An 18123-nucleotide genomic window follows, 5' to 3' on the forward strand; every position below is an offset into this window, starting at 1 on the left:
CGAGCTATATGCTAGTTTACTCTAATATTTATTATCATGTATAATACTCTCTATGTTTTTTTATTTATCGTAAATTAGTTTAAAAATAAATAATGGGAGATAAATATTCTAGAACCGAGAAAGTATTATGTACATAAATTTTATAGTTTCAAAACGTTTTGCACATCGCAATTGCCCGCCGCCTCCATGAAAAAGCACCACAAGTTTCTCTTTTTCTTCCACCGCTATATCCATCGCCGAACATCCAAGCCCTACACCTCGGCAGCTCACCGCGCCGTCCCCATATCCTTCCCCTCCAGCCCCGCCTCCTCCACCGGCCTTCGCGAACTCGACCTCCTTCACGCGGGCGAGCTCGCGCCGACCCCGCGCTTATATCACTCCATCATCGCTGCTTGCGCACAGTTCAAGAACCTCGCCGGTGCTCGTGCCATCCACGCGCACCTGTCCCGCTCCTGCCTCGCGGGCGATGCTTTCCTCCTCAACTCGCTCATACACATGTATTGCAAATGCGGCGCCGTGTCGGACGCGCGCCACGTGTTCGACAAAATGCCCAGCCGGGACGTGGTCTCATGGACCTACCTCATCGCGGGCTATGCACAGAACTACATGCCGGCAGAGGCCATTGGGCTTCTACCCGACATGCTCAGGGCGCGGTTCAGGCCCAACGGGTTCACGTTCACCAGCCTCCTCAAGGCCACCGGCGCCTGCGGTGGCTGTAGCATTGGGGAGCAGATGCATGCTCTGGCTGTGAAGTACAACTGGGATGAGGATGTCTATGTGGGGAGTGCACTTCTGGACATGTATGCACGGTGTGAACAAATGGACATGGCCATTATGGTGTTTGACCGTCTGGTCTCGAAGAACGAGGTGTCTTGGAATGCCCTGATTGCTGGGTTTGCAAGGAAGGCCGATGGAGAGACCACGTTGATGAAGTTTGCAGAGATGCAGAGGAATGGATTTGGGGCGACACACTTTACGTACTCGAGCATGTTCTCTGCATTTGCTCGTATAGGTGCTCTTGAGCAGGGCAGATGGGTGCATGCACATTTGATTAAGTCTGGGCAGAAACTAACTGCCTTTGTGGGGAACACTATGCTTGGCATGTATGCAAAGTCCGGGAGCATGGTTGATGCTAGAAAGGTGTTTGATCGTATGGATAAGAGGGATCTAGTTACTTGGAACACAATGCTCACTGCACTTGCACAGTATGGTCTTGGAAAGGAAGCAGTCGCTCATTTTGAGGAAATTAGAAAATGTGGCATCCAGCTTAATCAGATCACCTTCCTTTCTGTCTTGACAGCCTGTAGTCATGGAGGCCTGGTGAAGGAGGGCAAGCACTACTTTGACATGATGAAAGACTATAATGTGCAGCCTGAGATCGATCATTATGTAAGCTTTGTTGATCTTCTTGGTCGAGCTGGCTTATTGAAAGAAGCTCTGATCTTTGTGTTTAAAATGCCCATGGAACCAACAGCTGCTGTTTGGGGAGCCTTGCTTGGGGCTTGCAGAATGCATAAGAATGCTAAAATGGGGCAATATGCAGCTGATCATGTCTTTGAACTTGATCCAGATGATACTGGTCCACCTGTGCTGTTGTATAACATATACGCTTCTACAGGTAAATGGAATGATGCTGCTAGAGTGAGGAAGATGATGAAGGCAACTGGTGTAAAGAAGGAGCCTGCATGCAGTTGGGTTCAGATCGAGAATTCGGTGCATATGTTTGTGGCAGATGACGATACCCATCCGAAATCAGGAGACATATATAGGATGTGGGAGGAGATAAACATGAGAATTAAAAAAGCAGGATATGTCCCCAATACAGCTCATGTGCTTCTGCATATAAATGAGCAAGAGAGGGAGACAAAGTTGAAGTACCATAGCGAGAAGATTGCACTTGCATTTGCGTTGATCAACATGCCTGCAGGGGCATCAATTCGGATCATGAAGAATATTAGGATATGTGGGGATTGCCATTCTGCATTCAAATATGTCTCCAAAGTATTCAAAAGAGAGATTGTTGTGAGGGACACTAACAGGTTCCACCATTTCAGCGAAGGCTCTTGTTCCTGTGGAGATTATTGGTGAATGGTGATTGTGGATTTTGGATGTTGGTGAATTCTCAGGCCCTAAAAGGCTAAAAGGAAAAACAAAACAGTGAAGTGGGAGCTTTGTAATAACAACTGGATCAAGCCTTTCCTTCGGTAGATCACAACAGCCATGCGGCTCGGAGAATTTGTTTCCCTCTAGATCATCCACATGCATCAAATTAACCTTCAACCAGGTGCCGCAGATTGCATTAGATGGTGTTGGACTGTGGATGGAAAGTACCAGGCAAAATCAGCTTATGATGCACAATTCAAGGACATCTTTATTTCCTTCAAGTCAAACCTAATTTTGAAGACAAGAGCTGAAAACAAATGTGAATTCTTTGCCTCTTGGACTGTCATACAAGAGAAGATCCTCACAGCCGATGGTTTGGCAATTCGTGGCTAGCCTCATCAATCAGTCTGTGTTCTTTGCAATGGTCCCTAGATTACCTTTATGCCTGCAGTGCCCTTATGCATAATTGATCTGGTCACAAGTCCTAGCCTCGGAACGGATTATTCTGCCTCATACGTGTGCCTGGGATAGCTTTCCTTCTGGTAATTTTCTTTCCTAGAATCCATTTTGCTGTGTTGACATAAACCAGATAGCTTGTGAGATGATATTTGTTCACGAGAATGACACAGTGAGTGTAGACATAGGTAATAGGTTCATGATTCTTTACTGGCGGATGATTTTGCTACAGAGTGTCCCGTTTTGCATTTCAGGTTATCCTAAGAAATACCAATGGCTCGGCTGCATCCTATTGCATGGAGCAGTTCTTGTCAGTTATAGTGTATCAGGAAACCGGTGCTTCCACACTATGGTTAAACGCCTCAATCAATGGCAACCCTTCCTGTTTGTTTAACTTTAACCTATATGGAAGAGACGAGTATACATGGGGGCATTGTTGTGAATTGATGTGGGGTGTCCGGATATCATATGAGAACCCCTCTGAGAAACAAAAGATGCTTCATCTGCACTGATGATGGTACCAGAGAGTACTGTGATCAGACTTTCAAACTTGAGGATGGATCACATCCTCCTATATGATAAGCGTTGTATGAGTGGGGTGCTGTACACGTGTACTATTCTATGGCCTTGAAGGTGCACCCTGCAAGGGGCTAATATATTGCTTACCACCGGCATTATCTGACGCTCTCTTCAGAGGTTTCTTGAGAACTTCTTTTGCAATTTAGAGCTGCAAATTCGTATTTATCATGCCTCTTGCAAACTCCACTCTAGCTGACCCCATTGTGTGGAAGCACTGGTTTCCTGATACACTGATACCCTGAGCATAATAATTTATCGTGCCCCTTGGTTTGTCATCAAGGGGGCTGAGCCCTGAGCATAATAATTTTGGAGGAACGGAGCAATCGGCAGCCTCTACTAGGGTAGCTTTCTTGTCCCATCTTCTATCTGACTCTCTATTTCAAACTCCATTCTATCTGCCTTTACTGTGCAGACCAGCCAAGTCCCGTCGGCGAGCGAGTGCCGGACCCCGCTCAGTTGTTGCCAGGGCAGTTGGGGTTTCGCTTTGCCCATACGTAAATACGTAATGTTTGGCTGTTGCCCTTGCCGCCTTGTGGAATTCGCTGGGCACGCCGCTATCCCGGCCCGTGGCGCGGAATTCGTGGTCGCCTCCGGGTTGCTGCACCGCACGACCGTGCCGGCGAAGCACGGGCCGCTCGGTTCCTTGTTTGGCGAATCACGAGAGTGCACGCGGTTCCCGTGCCCGCGTGCCGTGCGCCCCTGCCCCATCAAGCCCAAGGTGTGGGGGTTGCTCCAATCCAACAAGGCGACGCGAAGCGTGGCAGACTAGCTGGCAGGCATCGCAGTGGCTCGGGCGGGCGTCGTCGCACGTACACGCGCTCGATCAAGGAGCATACCGCTGCACTAGCGACATTGGTCTCCTGGTCGTTCGGTCTGTTCGTTTCTGGCGTTGGGCTAATATATAGGCCCGGCCAGCCGAGCGTGAGCCTTGGTGTGGCGTGCGTGCAAAACGTTAGATCGCCCGTCCCGCTGTCCATGTCCTCCGTCTACCGTCTACCATCGACACCACCTCGCCAGGCAGCGCGCAAAACCTCTCCCATCCGATCCTGCTCTCCGCTGTCTTCTCGACCGTACGAGGTAGGAGGTAGTACCACCATCCAATGCTGACGCACGCGTAGGGCATGGCTCTTGTTGTGACGCGGCGCAGTGCGTGCATGGACCAGCGGCCGCCGGAGCGCAATGCGAAGCGCGCGAGGGAGGAGGAGATCCATGCCGCGCCCGCGCAGCCGGACTTCCCCTTCGAGGAGGAGGAGGAGGAGGAGGAGGAGGAGGAGGAGGCCGCGGCGGGGGCGGGCGAGGCGTCGCGGCGGCCACCGGGGGTGTTCCAGTTCCCCTGGCAGAAGTGCCGCGGCGGGCTGGGCGTGTCCGCCGCTGGGTCGTCACGGGAGCTGCGCGACGTCTTCTTCCGCTCCCTCGTCGACGGGGGCGCCGCGGCCATCGGCGTGCCGGGGGACCGGCTGGTGTCGCCGCCGCCCGGCAGGCGCGCGCTCCTCGAGGGCGTCGACGCGTGGCTCGCCGCGGCCGCCGACGGCGAGGTGGACCCGGTCTGGCGGTCCGCGCTCATGGCCCGCTCGTCGAGGATGGACGGACGTGGGCCCTCCCCGCGCATGCTTCGACCCCGCGTGGCATCGAGTGCGCTGCGGTGCCCTCCATCATCAGCCGCGTGACGCTGAGGTGGCTCGAGGCAGCGCTGTGGGGACCGTGGGTGCTGATATGATGGAGTAGGCAAGAGGACCAAGGAGAAGCGGTAGAGAATCATGGCCAGTGGGTGGTGATCCTTGTCTTTCCCATGTTATCCGCACTGTATACTGTACAATTATCATTAGACATGCCGGCAAAAAAAAAAAGGTTCTGTAATCTTTTGGGGAAACCATTGCAACATCCGTTTCTCCTATTTCACCTAGATACTAGAGTAGACCATGGTAGATATAGAATTATAGATAAGGCCTTGTTTGGTTCTTTAGTCACTAACTAAAATTTAGTCGCTAAAGTATCCCGTTTGATTCCAGTGACTAAGAGCAACTCCAAAAGAAAGCTAAAAATATCCTCCCAAATAATAACTATTGGGGGCAGGCTAAAAATTTTTAGAGGTAAATTATAGTGTATACTCCAACAGTTTCTTAAACAAATGCTGAAAACTCCAATCTGGCCCAAGATGCAAGGCGTTTATTTTCCTACTAGGGTAAATTTAAGTGTGCCATAGCTATGCCAGCCTCTGAAGTCTGAATCATAGAACATGGGTAAGTTTTTGGACCTTGCTAGAAACTATAAACAGACAAATATAGCTTGAAACAACTGTCATCAGTCCCTGATCGAGGCACATAAGCTGTAAAAGATAAACAGACGATTGATCGAGATATCCATTATGAACATTGTGTGACATGCTAGTAATATTAACATATCAAGCAACGACCATGTGCCATGAACCATTCATTACTCCCCACCAGACTGTAGAATATCCCATCCACCTCCTACAAGCAACTGCAAGGGCATCAATACGTGGAGCAATCAAGAAATACAAAACTAATAGTTCTAGAACTAAATTACAACTCACATAAATTATCAAACGTAAACTCTACTATCTATTCAATCCTTATCTCAGGGCAGGGGGCGAGCAGAGGGCAGGGGCCGCGCTGTGCGTGCCTGCAAGGCTGCGCACTGTCGCTGCTACTAGTGGGCGGAGGACGGGGCTAGGGTTGGGCGCTGCTGGGGCTAGGAGCTGGTGGCTGGCTGCCGAGTGCGTCTGAACGGGAGGAGGGATGAAGGAGCCGACTCGACTGGACGAGATGTGAGGGCGCACCGAAGCCGCTGTCGCGGGAGCTGTTACCCTTGACGTCGTTGCTGCCGAAGTGCTTCAAAGTTCAAACCGGTGCCACTGCCGCAGCCGTTTTTGTGGCCGCTGCCGCTGCCACCGACCAGGGCCGGTCCTGACATTTCGGGGGCCCTAAGCAAAAATCTATATGAAGGCCCTATACGAAAAATTTAAATTTGCTATGACTGGAGACACTGTTACAATATTTTATGAGTCATAAAATTATACAAATTATGTAATATAACTCTGCATTTGGTTTGACTTTTGAGAGCGAGTATTTTTACTTTTAATTTGTCAAACTAACCTAAACCTTAAAATACACGGTAAACCAAATTTAAATACATTAGAGCAAATTTTCTGAAAACAAAGTTCAACAAACTAAACAATGATTAAGCAACATAGGTTATTGGGGTTGGCCCTGCGGTAGGATAGAATTAAGCAACGCGACAGGCACAAGTGTACAACACCTTCTGTCTTCTCACACCAATCAATATTTAGTATTTGTCCAAGCAGACTGTTGCGCGACCTCAAAGAGATGATTGCCAGAAAATCAAAGAGACACAACAAAAGAACGAGGATAGAAATTTATCTATAACGTATATGTATTTGGATATAAGCTGAATAAACGGGGGCCCTACGGACCTTAGGGGCCCTGAGCGGTCGCATACTCTGCATACCCTCAGGGCCGGCCCTGCCGCCGACACCGATCAGGCCTCTCCCACCATGGCTACAACAACACAAAAGCGCGCGAGGGCAAAAATGGGCGCCGGAAACAGGTGCTATGCGCGGCAGCGAAGGGATTAGGGGATTTCACCTTGCGCAAATTTGCGGGATGGATCGGCTCAGATGCGTGACGGCGAAGATATGGGGGAAGTTTGCACGAGCTGTTGGAGGAGGGAGAACGAGCTTTCTCCCTAAAAAAGGTTTTTCGGGGTCTTTTAGCATCGTTCTTAGAGATGCTCTAAACCGGACTAAAGAACATTAATTGATATGAATAATGACTGTTTTACCCCTATTAATTAATAGATGTTTGCTATAAGAAGAAAGTGGAGAGGAAGAAAGTGGAGTGGGTAAATAAGGTAAAAATACTACTTTAGTCCCTTTTAGACCTTGTTCCAATCTCGCGAGATAAACTTTAGCAGCTTTTTTTAGCTACTTTTAGCCATTTGTAATCTAAACAGGAGAGCTAATGGTGATAATTGAAGCTAAACTTTAACACTTCAATTCATATAGCTAAAGTTTAGTAGGAAACTAAAGTTTATCCCGTGAGATTGAAACGGGGCCTTAGTCACCTCCTTGGTGACTAAAGAACTAAAGTTTAGTCACCCCACTTTAGTCACCATGCTTGCTTCTTTAGGAACTAAAAGTGACTAAACTTTAGTCACCCCAAACCAAACGGGGCCTAAGGCTCCGTTTTAATCTCACGAGATAAACTTTAGCTATATGAATTGAAGTGCTAAAGTTTAGCTTCAATTACCACAATTAGTTCTCATGTTTAGATTACAAATGACTAAAATTAGCTAAAAAAAGCTGCTAAAGTTTATCTCACGAGATTGGAACATGGTCTAAATCAAACAAGATTTCTCTACCTCCCTGTAACCAACCATCCTCCATCTCCTCCACTAATTCTATTATCTTCATCCATCTTTAGGCTAGCTCCATTTTAAACCTCGTTTCAATAAATGACAAATGCCTCTCTTGGGTCTTCAGCCAGACATGATGGTTTGTTTGCCGTCTTTCGTTCACCGGCGACAGATTACCTATTGAGATGTTTTATTACCCTTCTGATAGTCGCCTAGAGGGGGGGTGAATAGGGCGAAACTGAAATTTACAAATATAAACACAACTACAAGCCGGGTTAGCGTTAGAAATATAAACGAGTCCGTGAGAGAGGGCGCAAAACAAATCGCAGGCGAATAATGAAGTGAGACACGCGGATTTGTTTTACCGAGGTTCGGTTCTCTCAAACCTACTCCCCGTTGAGGAGGCCACAAAGGCCGGGTCTCTTTCAACCCTTCCCTCTCTCAAACGGTCCCTCGGACCGAGTGAGCTTCTCTTCTCAAATCAAAGCCGGGAATAAAACTTCCCCGCAAGGGTCACCACACAATTGGTGCCTCTTGCCTTGATTACAATTGAGTGTTGATCACAAGAGCAAGTGAGAAAAAAAAGAAGCAATCCAAGCGCAAGAGCTCAAAAGAACACGACAAATCTCTCTCGCTAATCACTAAAGCCTTTTGTGGAATTGGAGAGGATTTGATCTCTTTGGTGTGTCTAGAATTGAATGCCTAGCTCTTGTAAGTGGTTGAGAAGTGGAAAACTTGGATACTATGAATGTGGGGGTGGTTGGGGTATTTATAGCCCCAACCACCAAACTTGACCGTTGGTGGAGGCTGTCTGTTCGATGGCGCACCGGACAGTCCGGTGCACACCGGACATGTCCGGTGCCCCCGCCACGTCATCACTGCCGTTGGATTCTGACCGTTGGAGCTCCTGACTTGTGGGCCCCCTTGGCTGTCCGGTGCACACCGGACATCTCCTGTTCATTGTCCGGTGTGCCAGCATGGGCGCGCCTGACTTCTGCGCGCGCGCAGCGCGCATTAAATGCGCCGCAGGTAGCCGTTGGCGCCGAAATAGCCGTTACTCCGTTGTTACACCGGACAGTCCGGTGCACACCGGACATGTCCGGTGAATTATAGCGGAGCGGCTGCTGCGCGTTCCCGAGGCTGCTGAGTTCCGGAGGCCGCGCTTCCTTGGAGCACCGGACACTGTCCGGTGTACACCGGACAGTCCGGTGAATTATAGCGCGCCGGCCTGAGAAATTCCCGAAGGTAGCGAGTTCGAGTTGGAGTCCTCTGGTGCACCGGACACTGTCCGGTGGTGCACCGGACACTGTCCGGTGTACACCGGACAGTCCGGTGCCCCCAGACCAGAGGTGCCTTCGGTTGCCTCTTTGCTCCTTTGTTGAATCCAAAACTTGATCTTTTTATTGGCTGAGTGTGAACCTTTTACACCTGTATAATCTATACACTTGAGCAAACTAGTTAGTCCAATTATTTGTGTTGGGCAATTCAACCACCAAAATTAATTAGGAGACTAGGTGTAAGCCTAATTCCCTTTCAATCTCCCCCTTTTTGGTGATTGATGCCAACACAAACCAAAGCAAATATAGAAGTGCATAACTGAACTAGTTTGCATAATGTAAGTGTAAATGTTGCTTGGAATTGAGCCAATCTAAATACTTACAAGATATGCATGGATCGTTTCTTTTTTTTATTTAACATTTTGGACCACGCTTGCACCACATGTTTTATTTTTGCAAACTCTTTTGTAAATCCTTTTCAAAGTTCTTTTGCAAATAGTCAAAGGCAAATGAATAAGATTTTGAGAAGCATTTTCAAGATTTGAAATTTTCTCCCCCTGTTTCAAATGCTTTTCCTTTGACTAAACAAAACTCCCCCTAAATGAGATCCTCCTCTTAGTGTTCAAGAGGGTTTTGATATATCATTTTTGAAGTACTACTTTCTCCTCCTTTTGAACACAAATAGGAAACCAATTGATAATATTTTTGGAAAACACGAAGTTTTTGAAATTGGTGTGGTGGTGCGGTCCTTTTGCTTTGGGCCCTTACTTTCTCCCCCTTTTTGGCATGAATCGCCAAAAGCGGAATCATTAGAGCCCACGAAGTGCTATCTTCCCCTTTGGTCATAAATATATGAGTTAAGATTATACCAAAGACGAAGTCCTTTTGCTCTCTCCCCCAAAGATGGAGAGTCTTTTGGAGCGACGGCGAAGGATGAGTTACGGAGTGGAAGCCTTTGTCTTCGCCGAAGATTCCAATTCCCTTTCAATACACCTATGACTTGGTTTGAAATAGACTTAAAAAACACATTAGTCATAGCATATGAAAGAGACATGATCAAAGGTATATAGAAGAGCAATGTGTGCAATTTGACAAAAGAAGTTCCTAGAATCAAGAATATTGAGCTCATGCCTAAGTTTGTTAAAAGATTGTTCATCAAGAGGCTTGGTAAAGATATCGGCTAATTGATCTTTAGTATTAATGTATGAAATCTCGATATCTCCCTTTTGTTGGTGATCCCTAAGAAAATGATACCGAATGGCTATGTGTTTAGTGCGACTATGCTCGACGGGATTATCCGCCATCTTGATTGCACTCTCATTATCACATAGCAAAGGGACTTTGGTTAATTTGTAACCGTAGTCCCGCAGGGTTTGCCTCATCCAAAGCAATTGCGCGCAACAATGGCCTGCGGCAATATACTCGGCTTCAGCGGTGGAAAGAGCGACCGAATTTTGCTTCTTTGAAGCCCAAGACACCAAGGATCTTCCTAAGAACTGGCATGTCCCTGATGTGCTCTTTCTATTAATTTTACACCCCGCTCAGTCGGCATCCGAATAACCAATCAAATCAAATGTGGATCCCCGAGGGTACCAAAGGCCAAACTTAGGAGTATAAGCCAAATATCTCAAGATTCGTTTTACGGCCGTAAGGTGAGCTTCCTTAGGGTCGGCTTGGAATCTTGCACACATGCATACAGAAAGCATAATGTCCGGTCGAGATGCACATAAATAGAGTAAAGAACCTATCATCGACCGGTAATACCTTTTGATCCACGGACTTACCTCCCGTGTCGAGGTCGAGATGCCCATTGGTTCCCATGGGTGTCTTGATGGGCTTGGCATCTTTCATCCCAAACTTGTTTAGAATGTCTTGAGTGTACTTCGTTTGGCTAATGAAGGTGCCCTCTTGGAGTTGTTTCACTTGGAATCCTAAGAAATACTTCAACTCCCCCATCATAGACATCTCGAATTTCTGTGTCATAATCCTACTAAACTCTTCACATGTAGACTCGTTAGTAGACCCAAATATAATATCATCAACATAAATTTGGCATAAAAACAAGTCATTTTCAAGAGTTTTAGTAAAGAGTGTAGGATCGGCCTTTCCGACTTTGAAACCATTAGCAATAAGGAAATCTCTAAGGCATTCATACCATGCTCTTGGGGCTTGCTTGAGCCCATAAAGCGCCTTAGAGAGCTTATAGACATGGTTAGGGTACTCACAGTCTTCAAAGCCGGGAGGTTGCTCAACGTAGACCTCTTCCTTAATTGGTCCATTGAGGAATGCACTTTTCACGTCCATTTGATAAAGCTTAAAGCCATGGTAAGTAGCATAGGCTAATAATATGCGAATTGACTCAAGCCTAGCTATGGGTGCATAGGTTTCACCGAAATCCAAACCTTCGACTTGGGAGTATCCCTTGGCCACAAGTCGAGCTTTGTTCCTTGTCACCACACCATGCTCATCTTGCTTGTTGCGGAAGACCCATTTGGTTCCTACAACATTTTGGTTAGGACGTGGAACTAAATGCCATACCTCATTTCTAGTGAAGTTGTTGAGCTCCTCTTGCATCACCACCACCCAATCCGAATCTTGAAGTGCTTCCTCCACCCTGTGTGGCTCAATAGAGGAAACAAAAGAGTAATGTTCACAAAAATGTGCAACACGAGATCTAGTGGTTACCCCCTTATGAATGTCGCCGAGGATGGTGTCGACGGGGTGATCTCGTTGGATTGCTTGGTGGACTCTTGGGTGTGGCGGCCTTGGTTCTTGCTCATCCTCCTTTTCTTGATCATTTGCATCTCCCCCTTGATCATTGCCATCATCATGAGGTGGCTCATCTTCTTGATCTTGTCCTTTATCAACTTGAGCCTCATCCTCATTTTGAGTTGGTGGAGATGCTAGCGTGGAGGAGGACGGTTGATCTTGTGCATTTGGAGGCTCTTCGGATTCCTTAGGACACACATCCCTAATGGACATGTTCCTTAGCGCAATGCATGGAGCCTCTTCTTCACCTATCTCATCAAGATCAACTTGCTCTACTTGAGAGCCGTTAGTTTCATCAAACACAACGTCACATGAGACTTCAACTAGTCCAGTGGACTTGTTAAAGACCATATATGCCCTTGTGTTAGAGTCATAACCAAGTAAAAAGCCTTCTACAGTTTTAGGAGCAAATTTAGATTTTCTACCTCTTTTAACAAGAATAAAGCATTTGCTACCAAAAACTCTAAAATATGAAATGTTGGGCTTTTTACCGGTTAGGAGTTCATAGGATGTCTTCTTGAGGATTCGGTGTAGATATAACCGGTTGATGGCGTAGCAGGCGGTGTTGACCGCCTCGGCCCAAAACCGATCCGAAGTCTTGTACTCATCAAGCATGGTCCTTGCCATGTCCAATAGAGTTCGATTCTTCCTCTCCACTACACCATTTTGTTGAGGTGTGTAGGGAGAAGAGAACTCATGCTTGATGCCCTCCTCCTCAAGGAAACCTTCGATTTGAGAGTTCTTGAACTCCGTCCCGTTGTCGCTTCTTATTTTCTTGATCCTTAAGCCGAACTCATTTTGAGCCCGTCTCAAGAATCCCTTTAAGGTCTCTTGGGTTTGAGATTTTTCCTGTAAAAAGAATACCCAAGTGAAGCGAGAATAATCATCCACAATAACTAGACAGTACTTACTCCCACCGATGCTTATGTAAGCGATCGGGCCGAATAGGTCCATGTGTAGGAGCTCAAGTGGCCTGTCGCTTGTCATAATGTTCTTGTGTGGATGATGAGCACCAACTTGCTTCCCTGCCTGGCATGCGCTACAAATCCTGTCTTTCTCAAAATGAACATTTGTTAATCCTAAAATGTGTTCTCCCTTTAGAAGCTTATGAAGATTCTTCATCCCAACATGGGCTAGTCGGCGGTGCCAGAGCCAACCCATGTTAGTCTTAGCAATTAAGCAAGTGTCGAGTTCAGCTCTATCAAAATCTACCAAGTATAGTTGACCCTCTAACACTCCCTTAAATGCTATTGAATCATCACTTCTTCTAAAGACAGTGACACCTACATCAGTGAATAGACAGTTGTAGCCCATTTGACATAATTGGGAAACAGAAAGCAAGTTGTAATCTAAAGAATCTACAAGAAAAACATTGGAAATAGTATGGTCAGGTGATATAGCAATTTTACCCAATCCTTTGACCAAACCTTGGTTTCCATCCCCGAATGTGATAGCTCGTTGGGGATCTTGGTTTTTCTCGTAGGAGGAGAACATCTTCTTCTCCCCTGTCATGTGGTTTGTGCACCCGCTGTCGAGTATCCAACTTGAGCCCCCGGATGCATAAACCTACAAAACAAGTTTAGTTCTTGACTTTAGGTACCCAAATGGTTTTGGGTCCTTTGGCATTAGACACAAGAACTTTGGGTACCCAAACACAAGTCTTTGACCCTTTGTGCTTGCCCCCAACATATTTGGCAACTACTTTGCCGGATTTGTTAGTCAACACATAAGATGCATCAAAAGTTTTAAATGAAAGACTATGTTCATTTGATGCATTAGGAATTTTCTTCTTAGGCAACTTAGCACGGGTTGGTTGCCTAGAGCTAGATGCCTCACTCTTATACATAAAAGCATGGTTAGAACCAGAGTGAGACTTACTAGAATGAATTTTCCTAATTTTGTCCTCGGGATAACCGACGAGGTATAAAATGTAACCCTCGTTATCCTGAGGCATGGGAGCCTTGCCCTTAACAAAGTTGGACAATCTTTTAGGAGGGGCATTAAGTTTGACATTGTCTCCCCTTTGGAAGCCAATGCCATCCTTGATGCCAGGACGTCTCCCACTATAGAGCATACTTCTAGCAAATTTAAATTTTTCATTTTCTAAGTTATGCTCGGCAATTTTAGCATCTAATTTTGCTATATGATCATTTTGTTGTTTAATTAAAGTCATGTGATCATGTATAGCATCAATGTTAACATCTCTACATCTAGTACAAATAGAAGTGTGCTCAACAGTAGATGTAGAGGGTTTGCAAGATTTTAGTTCTACAACCTTAGCATGCAATATTTCATTTTTACTTCTAAGGTCGGAAATAGTAGCATTGCAAAAATCAAAATCTTTAGCCTTAGCAAGCAAGTTTTCATTTTCATTTCTAAGGCTAGCAAGAGAAATGTTCAACTCTTCAATCCTAGCAAGCAAATCAATATTATCATTTCTAGGATTGGAAGTTGAAACAATACAAACATGAGAATCAATCTTAGCTAATAAATTGGCATTTTCATTTCTAAGGTTGTCTATAGTCTTATGGCAAGTGCTTAGCTCACTAGACAATTTTTCACATTTTTCTACTTCAAGAGCATAAGCATTTTTAACCTTAACATGCTTTTTATTTTCTTTAATAAGGAAGTCCTCTTGGGTGTCCAAGAGATCATCCTTTTCATGGATGGCACTAATCAATTCATTAAGTTTTTCTTTTTGTTGCATGTTGAGGTTGGCAAAAAGAGTACGCAAATTTTCTTCCTCATCACTAGCATTATCATCACTAGAGGATTCATATTTAATGGAGGATTTAGATTTAACCTTCTTTTTGCCGTCCTTTGCCATGAGGCACTTGTGGCCGACGTTGGGGAAGAGAAGTCCTTTTGTGACGGCGATGTTGGCGGCGTCCTCGTCGTCGGAGGAGTCGCTAGAGCTTTCGTCGGAGTCCCACTCTCGACAAACATGGGCATCGCCGCCCTTCTTCTTGTAGAACCTCTTCTTCTCCTTTCTTCTCCCCTTCTTGTCGTCGCCCCTGTCACTGTCACTTGATAATGGACATTTAGCAATAAAGTGACCGGGCTTACCACACTTGTAGCAAACCTTCTTGGAACGGGATTTGTAATCCTTCCCCTTCCGTTGCTTGAGGATTTGGCGAAAGCTTTTGATGATTAAAGCCATCTCCTCATTGTCGAGCTTGGAGGCGTCAATTGGTTGTCTACTCGGTGTAGACTCCTCCTTCTTCTCCTCCGTCGCCTTAAATGCCACCGGTTGTGCTTCGGACGTGGAGGGTTCATCAAGCTCGTTGATCTTCTTGGAGCCCTTGATCATACATTCAAAGCTCACAAAATTCCCGATAACTTCCTCGGGGGTCATTTGAGTATATCTAGGATTACCACGAATTAATTGAACTTGTGTGGGGTTAAGGAAAATGAGTGATCTAAGAATAACCTTAACCACCTCGTGGTCATCCCACTTCTTGCTCCCGAGGTTGCGCACTTGGTTCACCAAAGTCTTGAGCCGGTTGTACATGTCTTGTGGCTCTTCCCTTTGGCGAAGTCGAAAGCGACCGAGCTCCCCCTCGATCGTTTCCCGCTTGGTGATCTTTGTTAGTTCATCACCCTCGTGCGCGGTCTTGAGGAGGTCCCAAATTTCCTTTGCATTCTTCAACCCTTGCACCTTGTTGTATTCCTCCTTACTTAGAGAAGCAAGGAGTATGGTTGTAGCTTGAGAATTGAAGTGCTCGATTTGGGCCACCTCGTCCTTATCATAATCCTCATCCCCTACGGATGGCACCTGTGCTCCAAACTCAACAACATTCCATATACTTTTGTGGAGTGAGGTTAGATGAAATTTCATTAAATCACTCCACATAGCATAATCTTCACCGTCAAAGGTTGGCGGTTTGCCTAATGGAACGGAAAGTAATGGAGTATGTCTAGATGTACGAGGATAGTGTAAGGGGATCTTACTAAACTTCTTACGCTCTTGGCGTTTAGAAGTTACGGAGGGCGCGTCGGAGCCGGAGGTCGATGTTGATGAAGTGTCGGTCTCGTAGTAGACCACTTTCCTCATCCTCTTGTGCTTGTCCCCACTCCGATGCGGCTTGTGGGAAGAAGATTTTTCCTTCTTCTCTTTGTGGTGAGAAGAAGATTTCTTCTCCTTCCCTTTGTTGGAGGAGCTCTTCTTCTTCTCCTTCCTCTTGGTGCGGGACTCTTCCGATGAAGTGCTCCTGTGGCTTGTAGTGGGCTTTTCGCCGGTCTCCATCTCCTTCTTGGCGTGATCTCCCGACATCACTTCGAGCGGTTAGGCTCTAATGAAGCACCGAGCTCTGATACCAATTCATAGTCGCCTAGAGGGGGGGGGGTGAATAGGGCGAAACTGAAATTTACAAATATAAACACAACTACAAGCCGGGTTAGCGTTAGAAATATAAACGAGTCCGCGAGAGAGGGCGCAAAACAAATCGCAGGCGAATAATGAAGTGAGACACGCGGATTTGTTTTACCGAGGTTCGGTTCTCTCAAACCTACTCCCCGTTGAGGAGGCCACAAAGGCCGGGTCTCTTTCAACCCTTCCCTCTCTCAAACGGTCCCTCGGACCGAGTGAGCTTCTCTTCTCAAATCAAAGCCGGGAATAAAACTTCCCCGCAAGGGTCACCACACAATTGGTGCCTCTTGCCTTGATTACAATTGAGTGTTGATCACAAGAGCAAGTGAGAAAGAAAAGAAGCAATCCAAGCGCAAGAGCTCAAAAGAACACGACAAATCTCTCTCGCTAATCACTAAAGCCTTTTGTGGAATTGGAGAGGATTTGATCTCTTTGGTGTGTCTAGAATTGAATGCCTAGCTCTTGTAAGTGGTTGAGAAGTGGAAAACTTGGATACTATGAATGTGGGGGTGGTTGGGGTATTTATAGCCCCAACCACCAAACTTGACCGTTGGTGGAGGCTGTCTGTTCGATGGCGCACCGGACAGTCCGGTGCACACCGGACATGTCCGGTGCCCCCGCCACGTCATCACTGCCGTTGGATTCTGACCGTTGGAGCTCCTGACTTGTGGGCCCCCTTGGCTGTCCGGTGCACACCGGACATCTCCTGTTCATTGTCCGGTGTGCCAGCATGGGCGCGCCTGACTTCTGCGCGCGCGCAGCGCGCATTAAATGCGCCGCAGGTAGCCGTTGGCGCCGAAATAGCCGTTACTCCGTTGTTACACCGGACAGTCCGGTGCACACCGAACATGTCCGGTGAATTATAGCGGAGCGGCTGCTGCGCGTTCCCGAGGCTGCTGAGTTCCGGAGGCCGCGCTTCCTTAGAGCACCGGACACTGTCCGGTGTACACCGGACACTGTCCGGTGTACACCGGACAGTCCGGTGAATTATAGCGCGCCGGCCTGAGAAATTCCCGAAGGTAGCGAGTTCGAGTTGGAGTCCTCTGGTGCACCGGACACTGTCCGGTGGTGCACCGGACACTGTCCGGTGTACACCGGACAGTCCGGTGCCCCCAGACCAGAGGTGCCTTCGGTTGCCTCTTTGCTCCTTTGTTGAATCCAAAACTTGATCTTTTTATTGGCTGAGTGTGAACCTTTTACACCTGTATAATCTATACACTTGAGCAAAAGCATCAGTTCAGTCGGGTTGCAGAGTGCCAGAGTTCTCCGTTACCAATTTCTCTATTTTCTTTTTTCAGTGCATTCAATAATGTACGTGGCTCGACTTGACCTCGAGATCGGTGTTTTCGGTCACGGCATCTGCCAAGCGCCCAAGCGGAGGCCGCGGTAGTAGTGAGTGAATACGTACGTGCGTGCTTTTCGGAGACAATTTCAAACTTGGCCTGATGCAAACAAGTCGTGAGCCGTGACTAATTTCCTTGGCCTGATGTAAACAAGTCGCGAGTCGTGCCGTGACACGGACCGCCGCCTGCTACACTCCACGAACAGCCCCGGCCCGGCTCCTTGATTTTTTTTTTGTCTTAGTCCGTAAGCAACCTCCGCCACATCCAATCGATTCCATCCAAAAACCGCAACCCGTTTCTCGGTTTCCCGAAACAGAGGAAGCTGAGCTCCACGCCGCTAAGCAACCGCGATTGCTTAATCCAGTCGCTCAACCACCCGCTACCTATAGTACGTTTTAATTGCCCGCCCCGCGTCCACATCGCGCGTTCGATTGCAGTTGCAGGAGCCAAAACGCCCGCGACTTGACTCGGCCAACCTGTGCGTACCACGGCCAAAACACACACGCCGGTATGCGTGCGTACGTGAGTACCGAGTGGGAACAGCGCACATGCACTCTCTCCGAGCACTCCTAGAGGCTCGCGTACAAAATTTTCCAATAGGATAGGCCACGCCGCGCCGCCGGGGACGGACCGCGTCCAAGCCCGCCCGCCCGCCCGCCCACAGGACAACAGCGCAGGTGGCGAGCCGAACCGAACGACCCCAGCTCCTGCAGCGCACGCTAAGCAAAGACAACAGCCACGGTTCCGCCCCGTGACGGCACCGTTTTCCCGCCGTGGCGGCGCGCGCGGATGTGGAATTGTGGATGGATGATCCAACGCCCGGCAGACGACT

General features: G+C 47.4%; 2 protein-coding genes across 3 annotated transcripts; both read left to right on the plus strand.

Moving 5' to 3' along the window:
• The first annotated feature begins 161 nt into the window (after window positions 1-161).
• LOC100279479 (Tetratricopeptide repeat (TPR)-like superfamily protein) lies at window positions 162-3244 on the plus strand. 2 transcript variants are annotated; one of them, XM_008653090.2, is made up of 2 exons: window positions 162-2645; window positions 2814-3244. In XM_008653090.2, the coding sequence occupies exon 1, from the start codon at window positions 187-189 to the stop codon at window positions 2086-2088; it is 1902 nt and encodes a 633-aa protein (XP_008651312.1). In that variant the 5' UTR covers window positions 162-186; the 3' UTR covers window positions 2089-2645; window positions 2814-3244.
• Window positions 3245-4006: 762 nt separating this feature from the next.
• Window positions 4007-5146, plus strand: LOC103632919 (uncharacterized). The gene is made up of 2 exons (XM_023300673.1): window positions 4007-4215; window positions 4302-5146. Exons 1-2 carry the CDS (start codon window positions 4114-4116, stop codon window positions 4803-4805), a joined length of 606 nt encoding a protein of 201 aa, XP_023156441.1. The 5' UTR covers window positions 4007-4113; the 3' UTR covers window positions 4806-5146.
• Window positions 5147-18123: the final 12977 nt, after the last annotated feature.

Source organism: Zea mays, chromosome 7 (assembly GCF_902167145.1).
Source record: "Zea mays cultivar B73 chromosome 7, Zm-B73-REFERENCE-NAM-5.0, whole genome shotgun sequence".
In the NCBI taxonomy this organism is placed as follows: domain Eukaryota; kingdom Viridiplantae; phylum Streptophyta; class Magnoliopsida; order Poales; family Poaceae; genus Zea; species Zea mays.